Source organism: Plectropomus leopardus, chromosome 3, assembly GCF_008729295.1.
Source record: "Plectropomus leopardus isolate mb chromosome 3, YSFRI_Pleo_2.0, whole genome shotgun sequence".
Taxonomy (NCBI): domain Eukaryota; kingdom Metazoa; phylum Chordata; class Actinopteri; order Perciformes; family Serranidae; genus Plectropomus; species Plectropomus leopardus.
Window position 1 is genome coordinate 11197733 of NC_056465.1, and position 19466 is coordinate 11217198.

At 40.4% G+C, this 19466-nt stretch overlaps 1 protein-coding gene across 1 annotated transcript in view; it reads left to right on the plus strand.

Moving 5' to 3' along the window:
- LOC121964183 (ephrin type-B receptor 1-like) overlaps positions 1–19466 on the plus strand; it is a 103928-nt gene continuing 84462 nt past the window's right edge. Inside the window, exon 1 of the mRNA XM_042514399.1 lies at positions 1–190. Within this exon, the coding sequence (XP_042370333.1) occupies positions 94–190 (97 nt within the window). The 5' untranslated portion in view covers positions 1–93. The remainder of the gene's footprint in view (positions 191–19466) is intronic.

Sequence of the window (19466 nt, forward strand, 5' to 3'; positions counted from 1 at the left end):
ACATACACACACATACTGAAGTGCTGAGATGTGACTGTTTACCAGAGGAATACAGCGTGTTTCTGTGGGATTTTGTTCCTGACTGTCAGCCGGATGATGGGAGCGGACAGACGGGGAGTCACTGTGGCCATGCGGGCCACTTGGGCTGCGGTGCTTCTCTGTGTGATTACTTCGGTGTGCGCAGTTGAAGGTAGGATTGCAAATTGGGGGACATTTTTCAGTGTTCCGGTGGTGCAGGGGGAAAGCTTCATGTGCTAAAAGCTCCTGTCAACTGACCTGCTTTTTATTATCCCTGTAATATTCTTACACACTGACAGTTTAACTTTGCGTAGAGCTCTATGAAGCTTTCCAACAGTAACTTAGAAGATATTTAAGTGTTTTAAGAGCTGTAGGGTTTACCAGTAAGTTTCTTGTTCGTCAGGGTGTGTTTTAGGTAAAATATGAGAGTTAATTACCTTTCAGCAATGTCATTTTGAACAGTAAAGGAATGCAACTGAGCCTTATTAGAGGGAAAAGACACCATCTCATTGCTCATGTGTCACAGCTCACATATGAAGAAATTAGCGAGAAAGTCACCTGCAGGCTTTGTGCTCCTTCATGCTCTTTTGAAAATGTTTCTCCAATATCAACGATATTCATGCAAAATCCTAGAGGCTTGAAATAACATGTTTTTTTTTTTGTTTTTTTTGTTTTTAAAAATCATATAGCATTACATTATTTTGATATCAGAGGTTTAAATGATCAAGTATTCACCCATAATCCATTGCACTCTGTGGTGTCCTGCTGTATCATATGTTGTGTGGTGTTTGGTATCAAACATGACTGTGTTTCTCCCTCCTGAGTGCACTGTAGTATTGCTATTAACACACTTACTGCTGCTCACCTGCAGCAGCAAAGCGAATCATAATTATAGCTCACAGGTGCCCAGACGCTCTATGTAGTTTGCTGCCACCTCCCCTGCTTCTCCTCCTCCACCTCCTTCTCCTCCTGCTGTTTCTCCTCCTGAAGCGACATCTCCCACCACTCTTCTTTCTCTCTTCTGCTGCACCTCGCCAATCTCCTGCTACTTCTCCCAAAGCATTGCCTGCTGATGCTCCTGCTGCTCCTCATGCAGATCCAGCTCCTGCTCCTCCACCATTACCTGCTGCTGCTGCTCCTCTCTGAGCATGTTAACTGCTGCTGCTTCTCCCCATGCATCCTTAGCTGCCACTGCTCCTCTCCACATACTACATTTTACTTCTGCTGCTCCTTCTACTCCTCCCAAAACATTACATAGCCTACCCCCTTTGCCTCTCTCCAGGTGCCACCTCCTGTTTCTCTTGCTGCGCCTCACAGAGCATGACCTCTTGCTACATCTCCCAATGCAACCAAGAGTCATCCCCTTCTCCTTCACATGCATCACCTCCTGCTGCTCTCTTAATGCCTGCTGTATCTGCTGCTGTTCCTCCCCAAGCCAATCACCTACTGCTCCTTCTGCCATATCTACCCGAGTATCTCTGTGTTCTTGCTGCTTCTTTCTAAGAATCACCTCCTGCTCCTCCTCTCCAAGCATCAAATCCTACTCCTGCTCTTTTCCTTTTTATGTAGATTTCCCCCGCTCCTCTTACAGTCTCACAGCAACCATCGCTGCTCTTTCCTCTTACTTACTGCTTCTCCTGTTGCTCCTCTCCAAGCGTTTCCTACTGACTGTCCTGCTGCTCCTTCCCAAGAATCACTATTTTTTTCCACAAATTTTACCTCCTGCTGCTCTTCTTTGAGCATTATTGATCCCTCTATTGTTACTCCTCCTCATTATCCCAAAACATCACCCACTAGTGCCAACCTCTCCAAGTTCCTCCTTTTCCTTCTCAAGCATGACCTCATGCTCCTTTCTCTTCTCCTCCCCAAATGTGTCTCGGTGGTGCTGCACCTCTCCAAGCATCATCTCCAGTTGCAGCATCAAATTCTACTCCTGCTCTTCCTTAAGCATCACTTCCTCCCCAAGCATGGCCTCCATGCGCCTTTTTCTTCTCCTCTCCATGTATCTCCTGCTGTTTCTCCTAGTGGATTAGTTCCTGCTCCACCTGCTGCTCCCTCCTACACTTTACCGACCGCTCTTGCTGCATCCCCCTCCAGTATCTCTTCTTCCTGTTCTTCCTGCTACTCCTCCCCAAGCAGCTCCCACTGCTCTTGCCACCTCTGCTCCTCCTCAAGACCCCCCTCTCCCACATCTTCTTCAAAGTCCTTGTCCTTGTCTCTGGCTTTCTTTTCATAACCTTTTACTGGCTTTCCTGCTCCTCCTACACTATTCCTCTCTCAGCCTCCACTCCCATGTCCTCTACCACGTCTCCTCCCCCCCCTTGTTCCTCCTCCTCCTCCTGCTGCTGCTGCTGTCCCGTACAGAAGCGATAGATTAGTCTACTGCTGTGTTTTAATGGTGCGCGTAATGACGTGCTCCGTAGTGAGTCTCCCCCATTATGAGACATGTAAATGTGTTGAAGGGCAGGTCTATTTTGATTAAACAGAACTCTCTCTCTCTCTCTCTCTCATCTCTCTCTCTCTCTCTCTCATCTCTCTCTCTCTCTCTCTCTCTGTGTGTGTGTGTGTGTGTGTGTGTGTGTGTGTGTGTGTGGGAGGAGAGAGAGAGAGATAGGAGGTTAAGATGGAGCGGTGAGACAAATAGGTACAGTGTGGGTGGTGGGTTGTTTTGTGGTCACGGTGGCCTTTTCATGGTAAGTAGGTACTTAATGAACTGATATAAGCTGATCTGAGTCTGTTGGTGTAAAATAGACCCACTGCTGACACAGTCACTGCTATTATCTCTGCTCTGTGTGCACCTTCACACTTCTCCTCTGTAAACTTTCAGACTTTTTTTTTCCTAGAGCCTGACCGATACATGCCAATACTGGGCTGATATGAATAGCTGATATTAGATTTTAACAGATATTTTAGTATCAGCGTATAAGTTGATCTTTAAGTAGCAAGAAACTGCAGTACAGAGCTGCTAAAGTCATGTTTTGAAAAGTCATTTTTGATTGGAGTCACCCCGCTCCACTTAAATCACTCACTGCTTACTCAGTTTTAATATGAAAGTATTATGTAAAATCAATTGTTGAGCTGTCTGCACCCAATATTTCACAGATTATAGTGTATGTGCACAATACACAGATGCATTCTGGGTAAGGAATGCTTTGAACTTATGGTGTGTGAATTGGATCGAACTAAAGATGAGTAGATGCTTCCAAAAAAAAAAAAAAAAAAAAAAATCCACTTTGCTCTCCATCTAGAATCCCCCATTTTGGCCCAACATGATCTGCTTACATGCTCTGCTGCTGATTATTTTCTTGATTGGTCAAAGGTCCAGTGTGCAGGAATTTAGTGGCATCTAGCGGTGATGTTGCAGAACTGAAACTTCTGTCATTGTGCCAAGTGCGTTGGAGAACGATGGCCTTCATGAAAACACAAACGTCTATAGCTGTTGTTTAAATGTTATGGATGAAATACAGTTTAGAAAGGCTCAACATTTGCACCGGAGAAACTAGAACCACTAAATATTTGCTTGGAAAATGACAAATGATTAATTGTTTGTCAAAACTGTTGCTGGGTTCCTGTGGGGCCTTGAAATCTTTGAAAGTTTGTGAATTTGAAGGGAAAAATCAAGGCCTTGAAAGTTTTTTTTAAAAATAGACATGGGTCTTCTTTAAAAGTGCTTGAATTATTTAAATCTTTATCTTTGAGCTTCTGTAAACCTGCAAGTTCTCATGATAAAAAAAGCTCAGTGTTACAACAGTATTCAGTCCTGATCCTTGTCTCAAACTATGTGTGTTTGGTCCTTGAATTTTAAGGAATCGGTCCTGGAGAGTCCTTGAAGGACTGGGTGGCTTGTTAAATTTTGTGTGTAATGGTTGGAGAAAAGCTTCCCTGTAGCTGTCATTGGAAAAAGTCAAACTGAAATCAAGTGCAGATTAACAGATAATGATAAATTATGTATGACAGGCAATTTGAACTCTAATCAAAAACTCAGTGTGTTCATAAAACAGGCTTGTCCAAAACACACAACTTCACTTAATGTTTATCAATGTTAAATATTGGGCCGCAACTAACAAATATGTTCATTATCAATGAATCTGATGATTTTTTTTGATTAACTGAGTAATGTCTTGTCTGAAATATGCCAATTCTAATCTCCCAGATCCCAGGGAGCTGTCTTCTTAACCCTTGTTATATCCAAACATCCTTTCAAACCCCAAAGATACTCAGTTTATATGTGTCATAGTTGTTTGGCAACTAACTACAACACACACATTTGAGTGTAAATTTCACACAATACTAAGTTGATGTAATTATCAACATTAATATGTAAGCGCAGCTCATCAAAATTATGTTGGCAACTTTAAAGGTTTATCTAGATCAATAAACTTTAATTTTTATCCTGCAACCATTCATTTAATTAGGCTGTGGTGATAGGACCCCTGAATTTTGTTTTAGAGTGCGGAGAATGAAGTCACGCTTCCCCTGTGTGTATTGTAGTCAGGGACTGTAGAAAACAATGGCCGTAGCTGCTACCATCCTCTTTTTGGGCAAAGAGGCTGATGCTGTCGAGGAGGGGTTGGATCTTACTGAGAAACCAAGGACATTATTAGCAGACAGCCTGTCACTCAAAGTGACCCGCCCTTAATTATGCATAACTTAAAGCCTTGAAAAATGTTAACGGATGGATTATATAAAATTAATCCTCATGCAATTTTCATGAATGTCGAAATTAGCAATGAGACCAAACCCGTTTCTGCCTCACCCATCCTTTCCCACCGCTAAAATTGTTAGCTCCGTCATATCTGATGCCGTTTTTAGCTCCGTTAGCACTGTTTGGACCATTAGTAAGGCTTGCCACTGCCATTTCTGCTCCAACACCTCCATATTGGCTCGCAATGTTAGAGATGAGAGCCCTGTGCAGGAAATCCCAGAATATCAACTTTGGATATCATGTAGCTCCTTCCAAGTCCCATTCAGTTATTTGGTCAAAACTCATTTCAAATGTGATGTGTTTATGTCAAAAAATGAACATCAGTCGATGCATTATTACAGATTTACAAATCTTAAACATTAATATTGCCATTTGCTACAGCATCAGTCAGGCTTCAGTTTTCTCGTTCTCTGTGTTTTTAGTTTCTCTTGATTTTTTTTCCCCCAAACCCTGCTGACTGCTCTGTATGAAGTGAGTACGTTGCTAGATTTGAAATGTTTTTGTCTTGATCTTAACTGTTGTTTACAAAAGTACCCATCAGCAGCTTTTTGAAAACACTAAGTCAGGCAGTCTTTGCAGATATGGGCTAAAATACTGGAAAAGTTTGCTCTCTAGAGAAGTAAAACGAATACATCACTCTTGCTACAGCTGTTTGCTGTCTTCTATGTAGCCTGAAATTGCTGCACAAATACAGTGACCTTTACATTCCCGCAGGACGTACACCTTTTCAGAGAGGCCGAAAGGCAGTAGAGTAATCCAGCATTTGACCCTGTAATTTTGAAAGTCAATGCAAACCCTGACCCAGCGGATATTGTTGGGTATAAGTGCTACATATCCCACAAACAAGCCTTGGGAGGGGTGGCAAAGTCATCTGTGCCTGAACCAAACGCCCAGTCAGCAGCAGGCTCTGTCACTTGAATTTGCTGATTTGTGTCAGTGTTGAGTGTCGAGAGGTCGAGGAGTTAATTTCTTTTGACTTTTTTTCATGCAAAAGCTGTTACTGTAGTCTAATTTAGAAATCCTGCATTCGTGTGCTACTGAGGCATGGCCACATATAAAATATGCACTGTACATATCATTCCTGGTCCTGCATGTAAACTATTTCGGGCCTTTTCCCCAGAGCCTAAACACATACGTGCCATGCCCCATCTGTCATCCTGTGGGAATGCTAAAGGTTAAACATTGCAGATCCTGTTTTAGATGCTTTTATTAACATGACAAGGAGTAATTTGTGACTTTGTTCGATGTTAGTGTGTGTGTGCAACTAATGATGAACAAATGATCTCCTCGGGGAAATCCGTCACATACTTATTGCTTTAGATGACACATTGCACGCACACAGCACTACCACCACACACACACACATATATATATATATATATACTATATACACACACAGACTATACCCTGCACCATGCTCTGCAAGCTCATGTTTTAAAGATGCAGTTGCTATATTCATCTGGTGACAGGTTATCAATGTGACAGACAGATAGTTGAACTGGGGAAAAGTAGGAGCCTGGAAGAAGATCCTTCTCACTGGTCCTGAGGCTTTTACTCCAGTGTTTCCCAGTCTATTTTTCCTCAGGGCCTCCCTTCAGTATGAAATATTTATTTCCATGATGCATTCAAATTGTATCAGAATGAATTTCCTTGGAACCTGTGGGAATATTTACCTTTTGCTGTGACTCTCAGAGTCCTGGGCTTTGGTGCTGTTTTTCCCATGGCGAATTGGGCATCAAGAGGCAATTTCAGATCAGTCATTCTGGTATTAGATACTATGTTGCTCTATACCCACAGGCTATCAGACTTTAATATCACAGTTTTCAGTGGTTCAGGAAGTCATTTCTTCCAAAACATGCTCAGTGTTTACTGAGATGTGTTTAATAACTTCTATTAGTGTGAAAGTATATCCTTAACTATGAATCTTCACACCTTGGCTGTGAATTTTCACACGACTCAACAATCCTCTTCTTATATGCGGGGAAGAACTTGTTGTGATGAGTCATGTCAGTTACTGGGGAAAAATACCTTTTTGTTTTTTAAATGTATGCTTTTGGCAGCTTTTCTGTGCAACATGATCTAAAATAGTTTACAATGTAACAAAAGTTGCTGCTACTTTTTTGAGTATTTTTGTCGGCAAACTTTCCCGTCTTTCCCGGTGTGTGAATGCACTTAGGTGGAACTCTTTATAAGAACTCTTTCCTACTTAGCAGCAGTTTGTGAAGTTTGAGTTTCAGGGTGCATAACTGATCAGTCCATCCGATCACAGCTGATCTGATCAGATTGATTGATGAGAGTATTAGCTGCTGCAGAGGTGAGGGAATGCAAACTTTTAGACCCAGCGCAATGAATGCGGCTCCTTCTTTGCCCAGAGGATGTTCTGCACTCCGAGACTGTGGTTCAGTGAGTAACAGAAAACAGAAAGGCATTTATATTCCAATAGTGCTCTTGTTGATGGTCCATCTCCAAACATAAAAAATCAATACTTTGCAGCAGATGTTTTAATTGTGGCAGGCCGCCACAAATAAATGAATGTGTTTTAAATCATTAAGATCATGTTTTGGCCATTGAGCTATTAGGCACTAATATATGATAAATAGACTTTGTTCTTTCAACATCTGGTTGCGCTGTGATGTGCTAACTGGCTAACTAGCATCTTTGCAGTGTTGGTCCCCTTTTTCCCTTTTTGAATGACGAATACAATCTACCGCTGCCTCCTGGTTTGGAGAGTTATTTCCTCTCATGCAGGTGTAGAATGTAAGTGCTGGTTTGACCGCTGGCTGTAGTCTTTGCTGTGTGATCAAGTGCAATCTTTTGCTCGGGACACACGGCACAGCTGACCTTTGTTGTCACTAGCTCTTTAACATAGGTTTGGTGTGTCTGGATCTGATGTTGGTTTAGTGTTTCTCCGCCTTAGGTCAACCAAGTCTTCATTTGCAAATCAGAAGTCGAGATGCAAGCCTTTTACATCTCTGAGTCCTTTGAAGTTGCACAGCATTTGAACATTTTCTATTCAACGTGATATTCACAGTGCTTCGACACAGTCCATGCAATGCAAAGGCCAAATAATCAAATATTCAGGCTGTTTTGGCTATGCATGGCCAGGCTGACACAGTCTTATTCATATTTTATTGTTTTAGTAAGTTCAAAATGTGTAAGTTGAAAAGTAAACTTCTTGTAGCAGCTAAGTCCTCAAGGCAAATCTCAAATCTATAGTTCTGGCTGTAACAAAACCAATGTCATGTAACTGAACTACTTTCATACAATATATACACAGATCCAAGTTGGCATTTTGTGCATGTAGTATTGTAAATTAGTCCAGGATGCCAAGATGCCCATGCACAGCAATACTTTATAGATATTATAACTTTAAATATTACATTCTTTCTTTAAACTGTAATGTAAAACTTTAGATTCTTTATTTGATCCATAAAGACAAACAATGCACCAGTTAACCATAGCACAGAGTTCTGTCTACCGGATGAATTTAAGTCCAATGTTTGCTATTCTTTTAGCTCCCTTTTGATCTCTACCACCTCCTGAGGGAAATAGAGTGGTGTAGGGATTATGTTTATTTGTAGGCCAACATGGATGTTGGTATCTTCTGGGTTCCCTCATCAAAAAGCTTATCGGATTTTCCCATTGGATTTTGGATTATTACTGAAAATAAGCTCTATGGCAAACAAATGTTTATGGTGATTGTTTTGTTCAGCAATATAATCTTCACAAAAGAACACCGCTTTTATGATCTTTGAAGTGTAAATGCAATTTGCCAAAAGTAAAAAGCTAATGTTAGGCTGTAAAAGACCTAAATCCAATTGCATGACTTAAACGTCATCACCACAAGGCTGTAAATCCCTGTTCGGCGCCATGACGTTCTGTAGCCTCAATTGGCCACTTTTTAGCATCTGTCTTTTTTAAAACAAAAAAATTTAAACATGCGATATCGCAGCCTTGAGGAATTTGTTCAAATTTGACACAACCATTCACTTGGACTCAACAATGAGCTGAGTAGATTTTAGTGGTCATAAGTGCTCAAAGGTCAAGGTCCCTGTGACCTTGTCTGTCTCATTCTTGTGAGCGTAATATTTCAAGAAAACCGCTAAGGAAATTTTTAAAAATTTGGCACAAACATTCAAGTAGACTCAAGGATGAGTTGATGAGATTTTGGTGGTCAAAGGTCAAGGTCATGGTGACCTTGCATCTGTCTCATTTTCGTGAATCAAGAATAAACTGATTAGAAACTGGTGGTCTAAGGTCAGAGATAAGGTCATGATGATCTTATAAAATGTGTTTTTGGACATAGCTCAAGATCTTTGAGTACCCACCCCAAAACTGTGCTGATTGCATGATCTGTGCTGCTGGGGGTAGATGTGTGTGAAGCATCCACGTTTTCACAGACGTGGAAGTAAAATGTAAGTGCAACAACCACATGGCGATATATCTAGTTTTATGTTGTAAAACATAAAAGTTTATCAGGGCTTTTTGCTGAAGAAGACCAAAACAGAACCAAAACAATGAGCTGAGAGACACTAAAACTCTCAGAAGAGCTGAAGGGATTAGAGCAGCTCTAAGCCTGACATGGAAAATCCGTGCTGGTGTCTGACCTCTGAGGGGAATACTAAAGGCTTATAGGCATCTGGAAAGTGCTGTGAAACAAGACGAGCTGTCCCCGCTGTATACAACCTGCTCAGTGAACATACTGTTCATATCAACAACAGTCCATCAGCATCTAAAGCACCTTTATTACAAACATTTAACTACAATCACTATTTCTCCTCCACAGCTGCCATCCCTGACATGTTTAAAAAAGCATAAATTGATTTCAGCAGCAGAGAGAAGCAGAAGGCTTGCACATTATAAAACACTTCATCACACAAGCTCTTCAGGTTATTTGCATAACAAACCAGGCTAAATAGATTATATTTCCTTGATATGAAACTATAATTGATACAGAGCACTGGTGGGCATACTTGTAAAAGGAATGAAAGAATCCTTTGTTTTCAACTAAAATTCTCCCTTTCCTTTCACTTGGGTCCATTATGCTGTCACTTCAACTAATTTGCAGCTCAAACAGTCACATCAATACACTGCTGTATTAGACAGAAGGCAATGGCATGCTCCTTGAGTTGTTCTGTCGTCTCTCTTTCAACATGCAAGGTAAGCGACAGCATCAATTACCCTTTGTTTCAGGCAAAGGCGAAATAATTTCTTGTCACTGTTGCGGTAGACTTCACCATTAAAAACCTTTATTTTATCTTGACCTCAGGCTTCTTTCTGATTCCTTTACCTGCCGGCTGTAGAGAAGAGAAAATAGGGAGCGAGAGAATTTGAAATATGCATTCACTGCTTTTAAATGCAGAAAAACAAAAAACAAAGCAAAGATTGCCTCAGATTGCATTTGTTAGTTTTCCTGTAGTGATTGCACAGTGCCATTATGCTGCCTAAGAAACATGGTACTTGTGTATTCTTGTGCAGTGCTGGCATGCAATATGAAAATGTTAAACTCTTTTTTAAACATGAATAAAACAGCTGTATCCACTATTAATGAGGCCAAAGCTGGTGTGAACACAGAAGCATGATTATATTAGAGCTGGAACTAACTATATTTTTCATTATTGTTTATTCTATCAAATCATTGATCAATCGCTTACTTTATAAAATGTAAGAATATATTGTAAACTACCTATCATGCTCCCTAAGCCCAAGGTGACAAATTTAGATTGCTTGTTCTTTTGCTGCTTTTTTTTTAAAAAAAAAAGTTTATGTTTTTTAAAGTTTTGTGATTGTGTTTTCATGCAATGAGTAGTGTAAGAGATGACGGTCTAAAATTCAGTTAAGGTAGTAGATGCTAAGCCCAGTAATTCTCAGAAAAGCTTTTGTTTTGGGGATGGATTTGTTTGAGTTTGATGTTGGGTTTTTTCTCTTTATGGTCAGTGGACAGATTGGTCAGGGATGTGTTAGCTCAGCTAGGGGTGTTGGGAGGCAGTTAGAGAAACAATGCTTTTCTTGGTAACTCAAATTGTGTAATTTACATGTTGCTTTTTAACCTCCAAACAATAGTGACAGCTTTTGTTCAGAGCTGAAACGTGTTTATAGCCCCTTACGCGTCTCTGTAGGGACGGACCCTCTGAAGTGCTGTGTGCAGTCTCTGGGGCTAATTTTAAGTGTTTTGTGACAAGCTGGCTGTTGATGGTCATTCATGAAAGTATGTCACTTCCCTGTCTTCAGAACAACTATGCACTTTTGGATGAAAACAAGCACTGTTAAGGTGCTGCTGAAACAAAAATGGAAAAAGTAGTGTCAATAAGCCTAAAAGTTTCAAGTCAAACACTTACAACAAAGCAGTCTCTAATTTTCTTCTCCAAAGTTGGGAATTGACTCATTGTTTTTTTTATATTGCTCTATTATAATTTATGATTTTTAATTAGATAAATAAATAAATAGTTACAGTGACTGATATTGTATACTTTAATTGTTTGTTTTATGTTTTTATTGTATACTCAGGTCTCCCTTGAAAATGAGATCTCGATCTTAATGAGACTGACCTGAGACATGATGCAAGGTCAAAATACCTGGATGTGCTGCTCTCATCTCGAGCTCCAAAACACAGACTGACAAATAGTTAAAGCACATTGTTTGACATTTGTACACAGAACATGTGAGGTGTGGGTAAGGGGCTTAGAGGTTGTTAAAAAGCATTGTTAATGGTGCTGGGCTAATTAATGTAAAGAGTAGTATAACTTATGAATAGTCTTTGCTGTTGAGCAATTATTAGTTGTGTGACAGCAGTAATAAACGAGCTTTATATGACATCCGAAGCATTAATAAAGCAGCAACCAGCTATCTGCTCTGTAAAGATATAGTGGAGTAATGGCGTCCTGAGCAGAGAGTCATGTCATGCTCCTGTGTGTTATAAAATGAGCCTCTCTATTTGTTGGTTGTAGATGGTCTGGCCATGCATTCATATCAGTACACGTGAGTCCTTGTGTGTGTATTTAAATGATCACTGCGCTCATACGGTGGCATTTGCTGCTGATAACATCGATAGTGTTATTGTGGAATTGTAGCTCCGACTGGCCTGCCCCCAGGTAGTAATGTTAGCTTTGTCAGCACTGCTGCTGTAGTTAGCACTGTTTGAGCTATTAGCACTATAAGCTGCTAGCCGACGACTCAGACACGTCCATTTTGACAGCTGTGTGCAGACAATCCCAGCTCAGACTGAGTTACAGATAACGCTCTGAATGTCGCATACAGCTCCCTTACAGTTCACTCCTCTCTACTGTTCTTTTCCATTCTTCCTTCCGCAAACTGCATACTGCAGCTCTGAGCTTTAGACCTTTATAGCTCAGCATGATTGAACATAATGGCCCATTATTTATTTGCTGGTTGAGAATGGGCCCTCTGCCAGCCTCTTCAGGGTGCCTGCTGTGGGCATATGGTCTCACAGATAGCCATGCTGGAATTAAGGACTGTGTCACTGTTGAAGCAAAAGAAAAGGGGGGAGAGGACATAATGAGAGAGACAACGCATATTAGTGAATTTGACTTACCGTGAAAAGGTTGCGGGTCGAAAATACCTCATTAGAAATTTTAATCAGTTCTGATGTTACACGGTATAAATGTGTTGGTTCACAAGTTTTTAAGTCAGTCTTAAGATAGGTGCACTTAAAGGAAATAGGTTTTGCTTGCTGTAATCATTACCCCTGTTGATGCAGAATGAATGACCTTAAGATGCCAATAAAACTGCACATTTTGGAGTGGCCTTTTATGTGACCATCCCACAGCACATCTGCATCTTAAAGTGCCACACCTGTCAGGGGTGTGGATTCAGTTGGAAAAAGAGAAAACCTCACTGACACCAAATTTAACAAATTTGTGAACAATGTTTGAGAGAAAAAGTGTTTTTTTGTAAATTAGAAAGTTTTAGATGTTCGACTTCAATATGCAAAAAAAAATGGGGGGAAAAAAAGGTTTTTGTTTTGTTTGTTTAGAGTAACTATGAAGGACAAAGTCACAACCCTCATTCTTAAAAAAAGGTCGTTGTATCTGAGGCATCAACATTTTAGTCAGACAAGAAGTTGATATCTTTTTAAAATTACAACAGTGTTAGTATTAAAATCCCTCTTTGTGGATCCTGTTGAGCCGCAGTGGTGGGATGGTAACAAAATGATGTGATTAAATACATTTTTAGGAAGGATTTTAGATTTAAATTTCCATCACTTACATATGTAAGTGCATTAGGAAGTCATCTTTTTAAGGCTGGTAAAAGGGAGTAATCACAGCATTTTGTTACAGGAAAACCTCTTTTAATATTTAAATGGGCACTTATTTTAAGATGGCCTAAAAATTTGTAAACCTTCCCTTTAGATACTTAGCCAAAAACCAAACAAACAAACAAAAAAAAAAACATTTAAAAAAGTCCATTAATATTGCTCAATACTTGATGTGATGTCAGCCAAGTGGAATAAAAAAATGAAAATAATGCATCAATGATAAAACTGAGAAAAGTGTAAAAATAAATTTGAGAAGCTGTAACTCGCAGATGTCTGACATTTCTTGATAAATGACCTAAATTAACGGATTATTAAAACCACAATAAATTAATTATTGTTGTTTTTGTCTCGGCCCTGAAAATTTCATTTTTTTTAGCAGCTGTCAGAAATAATTTGGCTTTTTGACCAAATCAATAATTGATTGTTGTAAAAGCATTTTCCTTTTTGATTTATAGTAATACCAAAGAAAACAACCCATTTTTAGTTCATAGTTGTGGCTTACTACATGCACGGAGCACAAGCTAACACTGCTTGGTATTTCTATTTCAGTTTAAACTTTATCAACTCACGGTAGGTTGACCAAGCGCCCGTGCTCTTTTACAGCAGCTTCACACTTGCTCGGTTTCATCCACACCTGCCTTTTACAGCCACGGGCTTCTGTTCTGTCCGCTGCTAAGCTGCTCTGCAGGAGCAGCGGGGCATTCAGCAGTTCTGCTCAGGAACAGAAGGAATCTGACCGCGGGAAAAAGAAAGATTATTGTTCAGGTCTAACACGTGTACTCCAAGTGTCGACTTTTGTCTGGCGAAATGTCATGCGCTCGAGCAGTACGCGTATCATGACCCCACATTTCAGGCTTTGTTGTGGTTACATTTCTTTTTCTTTCTTATTCCCTTTTCTAAATTTTCCATCACAACGGGGCAAAGCAAAAACCAGGGCAGAGCAGACAGGCAGGGGAGCGACGGGGGCAATTTTAGTTTGACAGTTTTACTCTGCGTGACATCAGTTATGATAGCAAATCTCTTGAGAGATGGAGAGAGCAAAAGAGGGATGGAGGCGGATAGAAAATGAGTTAAAGCAAAGAGAAAGACATAAATAGAGAGACGATGAACTCAGTGGTTAGCCCTCTGCAGTTTGATATATGGAGCAGATAGCCAATAAGTGTCAGGTCCCTCCCACAAGGGAGCCATTTTAACAAGCTCTTAGTGTTTGAGGAGCTGTTAGCAGGCTTGTAATCCAGACTGGTAATTTCCAACTGCTGTGGCATTTAAACTATGAAGATATAATACATAGGTATACACAACTAAGCAAAAAACAGCAAAGTCTTTCCATTAGCATCTACAGTTGTTTGAGGCCTTCCCTTATATTGTTATTCTTTAATAATGGTCTTAGAGAGAACAGATGTGAGGTTCAGGGCATGCAGCATCCTGTTGGTTATGAGCAAGATTCAATGTTCACATTGCAAACATACGGCTATACTGCAAACATACAATACACTGTGTGCCTAAAGCCAGTGGTCCACCTGGGCACTTCTCAGCTGTAAGCCATTTCTTCACCTCAGAATGAGAAAATGAATTTTTTATTCAGGTCCTGGCCTAGAGAAAACACACACACACACACACACACACACACACACACACACACACACACACACACACACACACACACACACACACACACACACACACACACGCAAACGTACCTGATCGTCTGTGTGAAATCTCCTTCACTGGAGCACCAACCTCTTTGGTGCACTCCGCAAGCCCATGTGGTTTTGAGCAGAGAATACCCAAGTGATTACAACACAGCACATTCCTTGTTATGATAGTTTTATTTTATTCTCTTTTTCAGCCACCACATGAGCACAGCAGAATTTTTTTTTTTTATAAAAAAGTTGAGTTGACATTCACTCTGAGATTTGTCTCTAACAGGAGCTCTCAGTGCAGATGGATGCACCTGAGGGAGCATCACAAGTGCTATACCAACAAGTATGTGTATTGACTTGGGTATGATGGTGAGCTCACATTTAAAATGTCAAAAAGTCACATCAGCCTCCACTAATGCCAATTTTAAATTCATAATTTTCTGTAGCAGCTTTCATCATATGCAATCATACAGATGTGATACAGTCCATTAACAGGCCAGAAAAAATGGATCACAATGCAGAAGGAATTGTGCATCTACTCATGGACGAGAGGCCTGCCTCTGCAGTGCAAGATGTAAACATTAATGGCATCCTCCCTGGCTGAGTTTTAACGTTAGGGGATGGTTAAAAAGTCGGACATAATCCATTACCATAGTAACTATTGCTGTTTTATCCTAAATGTCAAAGTGATAGCATCGATATTAGCAAGGTTACAGGTATTCAGTCCCAGAACAAATGACTCTGCAGTAGTCACAGGTATTTATGGCCTCCAGCTTAGATCGACTTTGATCTGCAGCGATGGGAAATACGACACACGATTTGCTGATTTTAGACACTTTGCTAGCATTAATGTAATGACAGGCCACTATATATACCATCTGTCTTTGTCCAAGCATTGCCCAGACTTCATTCAAAATTAGCCTGCACTGAGTTTGAAAGAGTAACATTTTCACTGGCCCCCATGCTGCTTTCTATCGTTTAGTAGTGTGACAAAGTGGAAAAAACAAAGGCAAAGCTGCATATCATTCAGTTGTCCTCAGACTAGCCCTCCATCGACGGGCCTTTCATCGACATGTCCAGCCATCTCAATCCTTCATTTATCTGACTACTACTCCTCTACTTTCTTTTCCTGCATCTTTTTTTTAGGACATCTACGCATGTTGATGTGGGATGTCCTTGTGAACGATGTCCTGGCTGGGAGCTTCCAGTGTCTCTGGCAGTTACTGGCCAGTTTCGCTCTCCTGGATGCTATTTTGACGCTCACCCTAGCCAGCTCTCCATATAGACTCTTGATGGTGACGTGCACAGCCTGGTTGATGTTCAGTACTGTGCTCAGCATTCTGATGTAGCATCTGTCCAGGGACTTCTACAGGGTGGGCTTCAGGGCCCAGCATTCACATCCATAAAGGAGAGCAGACTCTGTAGTCGCAGAGAAGAAGCTGAGCTTGATATGTTGGCAGAGGTTGGGCTTCCATACACTGGCCATGCTGTTCTGAGCCTTTCATGCTAGATTCCTTACTTTTATGTGCTGCTCTGTTGAGTCAATCCATGAGCCGAGGTATTTAAAGTGATTAACGTCTTTCAGAGCAGTACCTCAGGAGGTACTGATCATCCATCTCTATGCACATCAGGACTGATGTCCATAGAGATGGATGGTTCGGGAGGCTGTTTTAGGTTATCACTTTATTTTTTGCCATTTAGACTACCCTTGGTACACTAATTTTGCTGTAAAAAGGGTTTAACATAAGCTATGAGTTGGAGGATTTTTCTCCTTCTCCTTCACCTGGAAATTAGGAGCCTAATGAGATGAATGAACACCTGAGCCAATAGCTTGCATTTCGGGAGATACGATTGGTGCCTCTCAAGCTTCTCACCTTGCAGAGGCAACTCCGTGCACTAGTGATGAGAAGACCAGTTCTTTTAAGTGACCCAGCTCATGTTGTTCACCTGCCAAACCAGCTCATGACTTGACACACTATGCACTGCGGCTCAAACTTTCTCATACTTCGGCTGAAATGCTAATTTAGTTTAAGAAAAAAACAATGTAGCACATAATAAATGTCACATTGTTTTCAATATAATTTCTTCCAAGCTGCTGAAGCCTCCCAGACAAATGAAAAACGAATGGGAATAATTATTTGGCAGCCCTGACCTGATATGGAAGCCACATAGCTGTAAACAAGCTGTAAATAAATTCAGATATTCATTTTGTTAAAAATAAAGCAATCTCACCAACAAATACAACTTGCCCTGCAGTGGTGACATTGATAAAATATGTAACTATTATTTTGGCAGGATTTTTGTCTCAGTTGTCAAACATAACAGTTACATAATGGAGTCCAACTTGTGCATCACTTAAACACTGCTTCTCTGAGTGTGCTGTGTCTATTATAGGGACCTCGGAACACCACAGTAAAGAGTCACAGTCAGTTGAGGACCCAATTTATACATGAACACTGACAAACTGTGCTCCAAGACCCACAGAAAGTCAAAGACGGCAGCGAAAGGGGCAGAGGTCGCGATGGGGAGGGAGGGAAGTGGAGATTCTCAAAGCAAAAAAGTGGAGTTGTGTTGCAGCCCTCAGGGCAGACTCAGGAGGAGACATGGGCACATCTCTATGACAGCAGGTCTTGCTGTGTGTGTGTGTGTGTGTGCGTGTGCGTGTGTGTGCGCGTGTCTGTAAATGCAGTCAAGCACAGCAATGCGGTTGGCTAGACACCAACACTTGACTTTGACAGCCCTCACACACATATAAAGGCATACGCTTCAAAGTCACACACACAAACCCAGCGTCTAAGGCACAGATGATGAGCATGCTACCCATCAAAATGATGTGGAAACACTGCTGATGGTTGAACTAAAACCAAAGGAAAAAGAGACAACAAGGGTAAACTCAGAGACACTTCTGAAGCCCTGGAGTCTTTTCCTCAACATTAACCAAAGTCAGATTTAACCCCTGCCTCTCCTCCCACCCCACACTCCCCTCCATCCTTCCTCATACCCTCCTTCAGCAACTGATCCTCCTCAGATTTCCCCTCCCACAACCAAACATATCTCTCACATTGCTGAAATTGTTTAGGTATGCTTGGTTTACCTTAGCTTGCATGCAGAATTTACATAACCATCCTCACTGGCTCAGAAAATAGCCGCGGCATATCACGGTACAGGCGACCTTTTGGCGAACTCGGGCTACTTAAATTACACCTCTTGTCTCAATCTGATCTCTTCACCTCTGTGACACAAAACTGGTGGGTTTATGAACAGGGAAATGGATTTTGAAGAGTTTTTCATGTCTGTTCGGTACTTGCTCTTGATTTCGCAGCAACTCTTGAAAATGTGTAAAAGTGGCCTCTCAGCATTTAAATGAGATCCAGGAGGTATAAAAAGGTCCATGTTAAAGCATTTCCTGCGGCAATCAAAAATGTCCATGCCACAGTTTGGAACAGGAATGATCTAATTGAATGTAAAATTGTTTGCAACTACCGTTTCATAGAAGATGTTTAAAATGATTTACAAGTACATTTTAACTGTTGTTATATATTTAAAGGGGCAAGCTGCAAATACTCTTTCTTCTTTTTTGTGTTCCACTCCATATGTCTATATATGGAAGGAATTTGTCTTTAATGGACACAATTGTTAACCCCCCCCCCCCCAGTTTTGACACACAAGTGATTGCTATATTTTCCAGTTGTAAAATGCATAGCCTATACGCCAAAAAAGATGTTTTAACATTTTGTCAACTAAAATGTGTGTCATATGTCAGCAATTGGCACCTTTTCCTCAAAATTTTGCTGAACCTCAATAGAAAATAGAAAAACAGAAAAATAAACTGTGGTTTTCAAATCCAAAAAAGGGAAAGTCTTTGAGAGTTAATAGAGAATCTGATAGTGTAAAAGTACCTAAGTAAAGTAAAGTACCAGATTCTCAAAAATATCCCACTTCAGAACAAACCCATATTCAAAGCATTTTGATGAATGCTCATTTAGACCTATTAAGAATGTTCATATGGCTAATTTTGACCTAAAAGTCTAAGTGACCCTCATTGTGAGACTGAAATATGTTTTGCAGCTGTTTTTTGTCTTTGTTTTGGGTTGTTTTTGGCCAAAAGTTTCTCTTTTGATAGTAAAGGTTGCCGACCTGCCCTGGAACATTGCAGGCTGACTGTCACAGCTATTAAAAATTCTGACTGTTAGTTCTGAAGTAGATTGCTATTTCCAATATGGGCGGTATACCACAGGAACATGCCTTATTTTCTCATTAATACAGATGAGAGAAATTCTAAATGAGAGATTGTATTTAGTTACAGAAGCTATTTGAACAGAGGCGAGCCTGTATGTTACGTCAGGACTTCGGCTCTCTAATTTAAGTTTGCTGGGCATGATAGACTGTAGCTTTATGCCACGAGGTTTCTGACTGTCGAGCATCTTCCTTGTTGTGTTTCCAAGTTGTTTTCTACTGTCTTGGTATATTGAAAGTAATTGCATATTATGTTATTTATTTATTTTGCTGAATTGATTGTGTAATAACTTACAGACCAAAGCTATTTAAATATCAATTTTAGTAGAACACCATTCAAGGACACAATGTGTATGTTTTTGTCATTTTACAGCAGGGTATAGCACAATGAAATGTGAATTGTAGCCCCTTCAAACTACACTACACAGCATGCAGTACAAATATTTAGATTAGATTAAATAAACTAATATTCACATACATGTGTATCTTTACATGTAAACAGACAGTATGTACAATATCAGTGTAATGTGAGTACCTTATAGTGGGTACTGTCGTATTTTGGTTTATAGTTGGGAATGAGGGTAGTGCA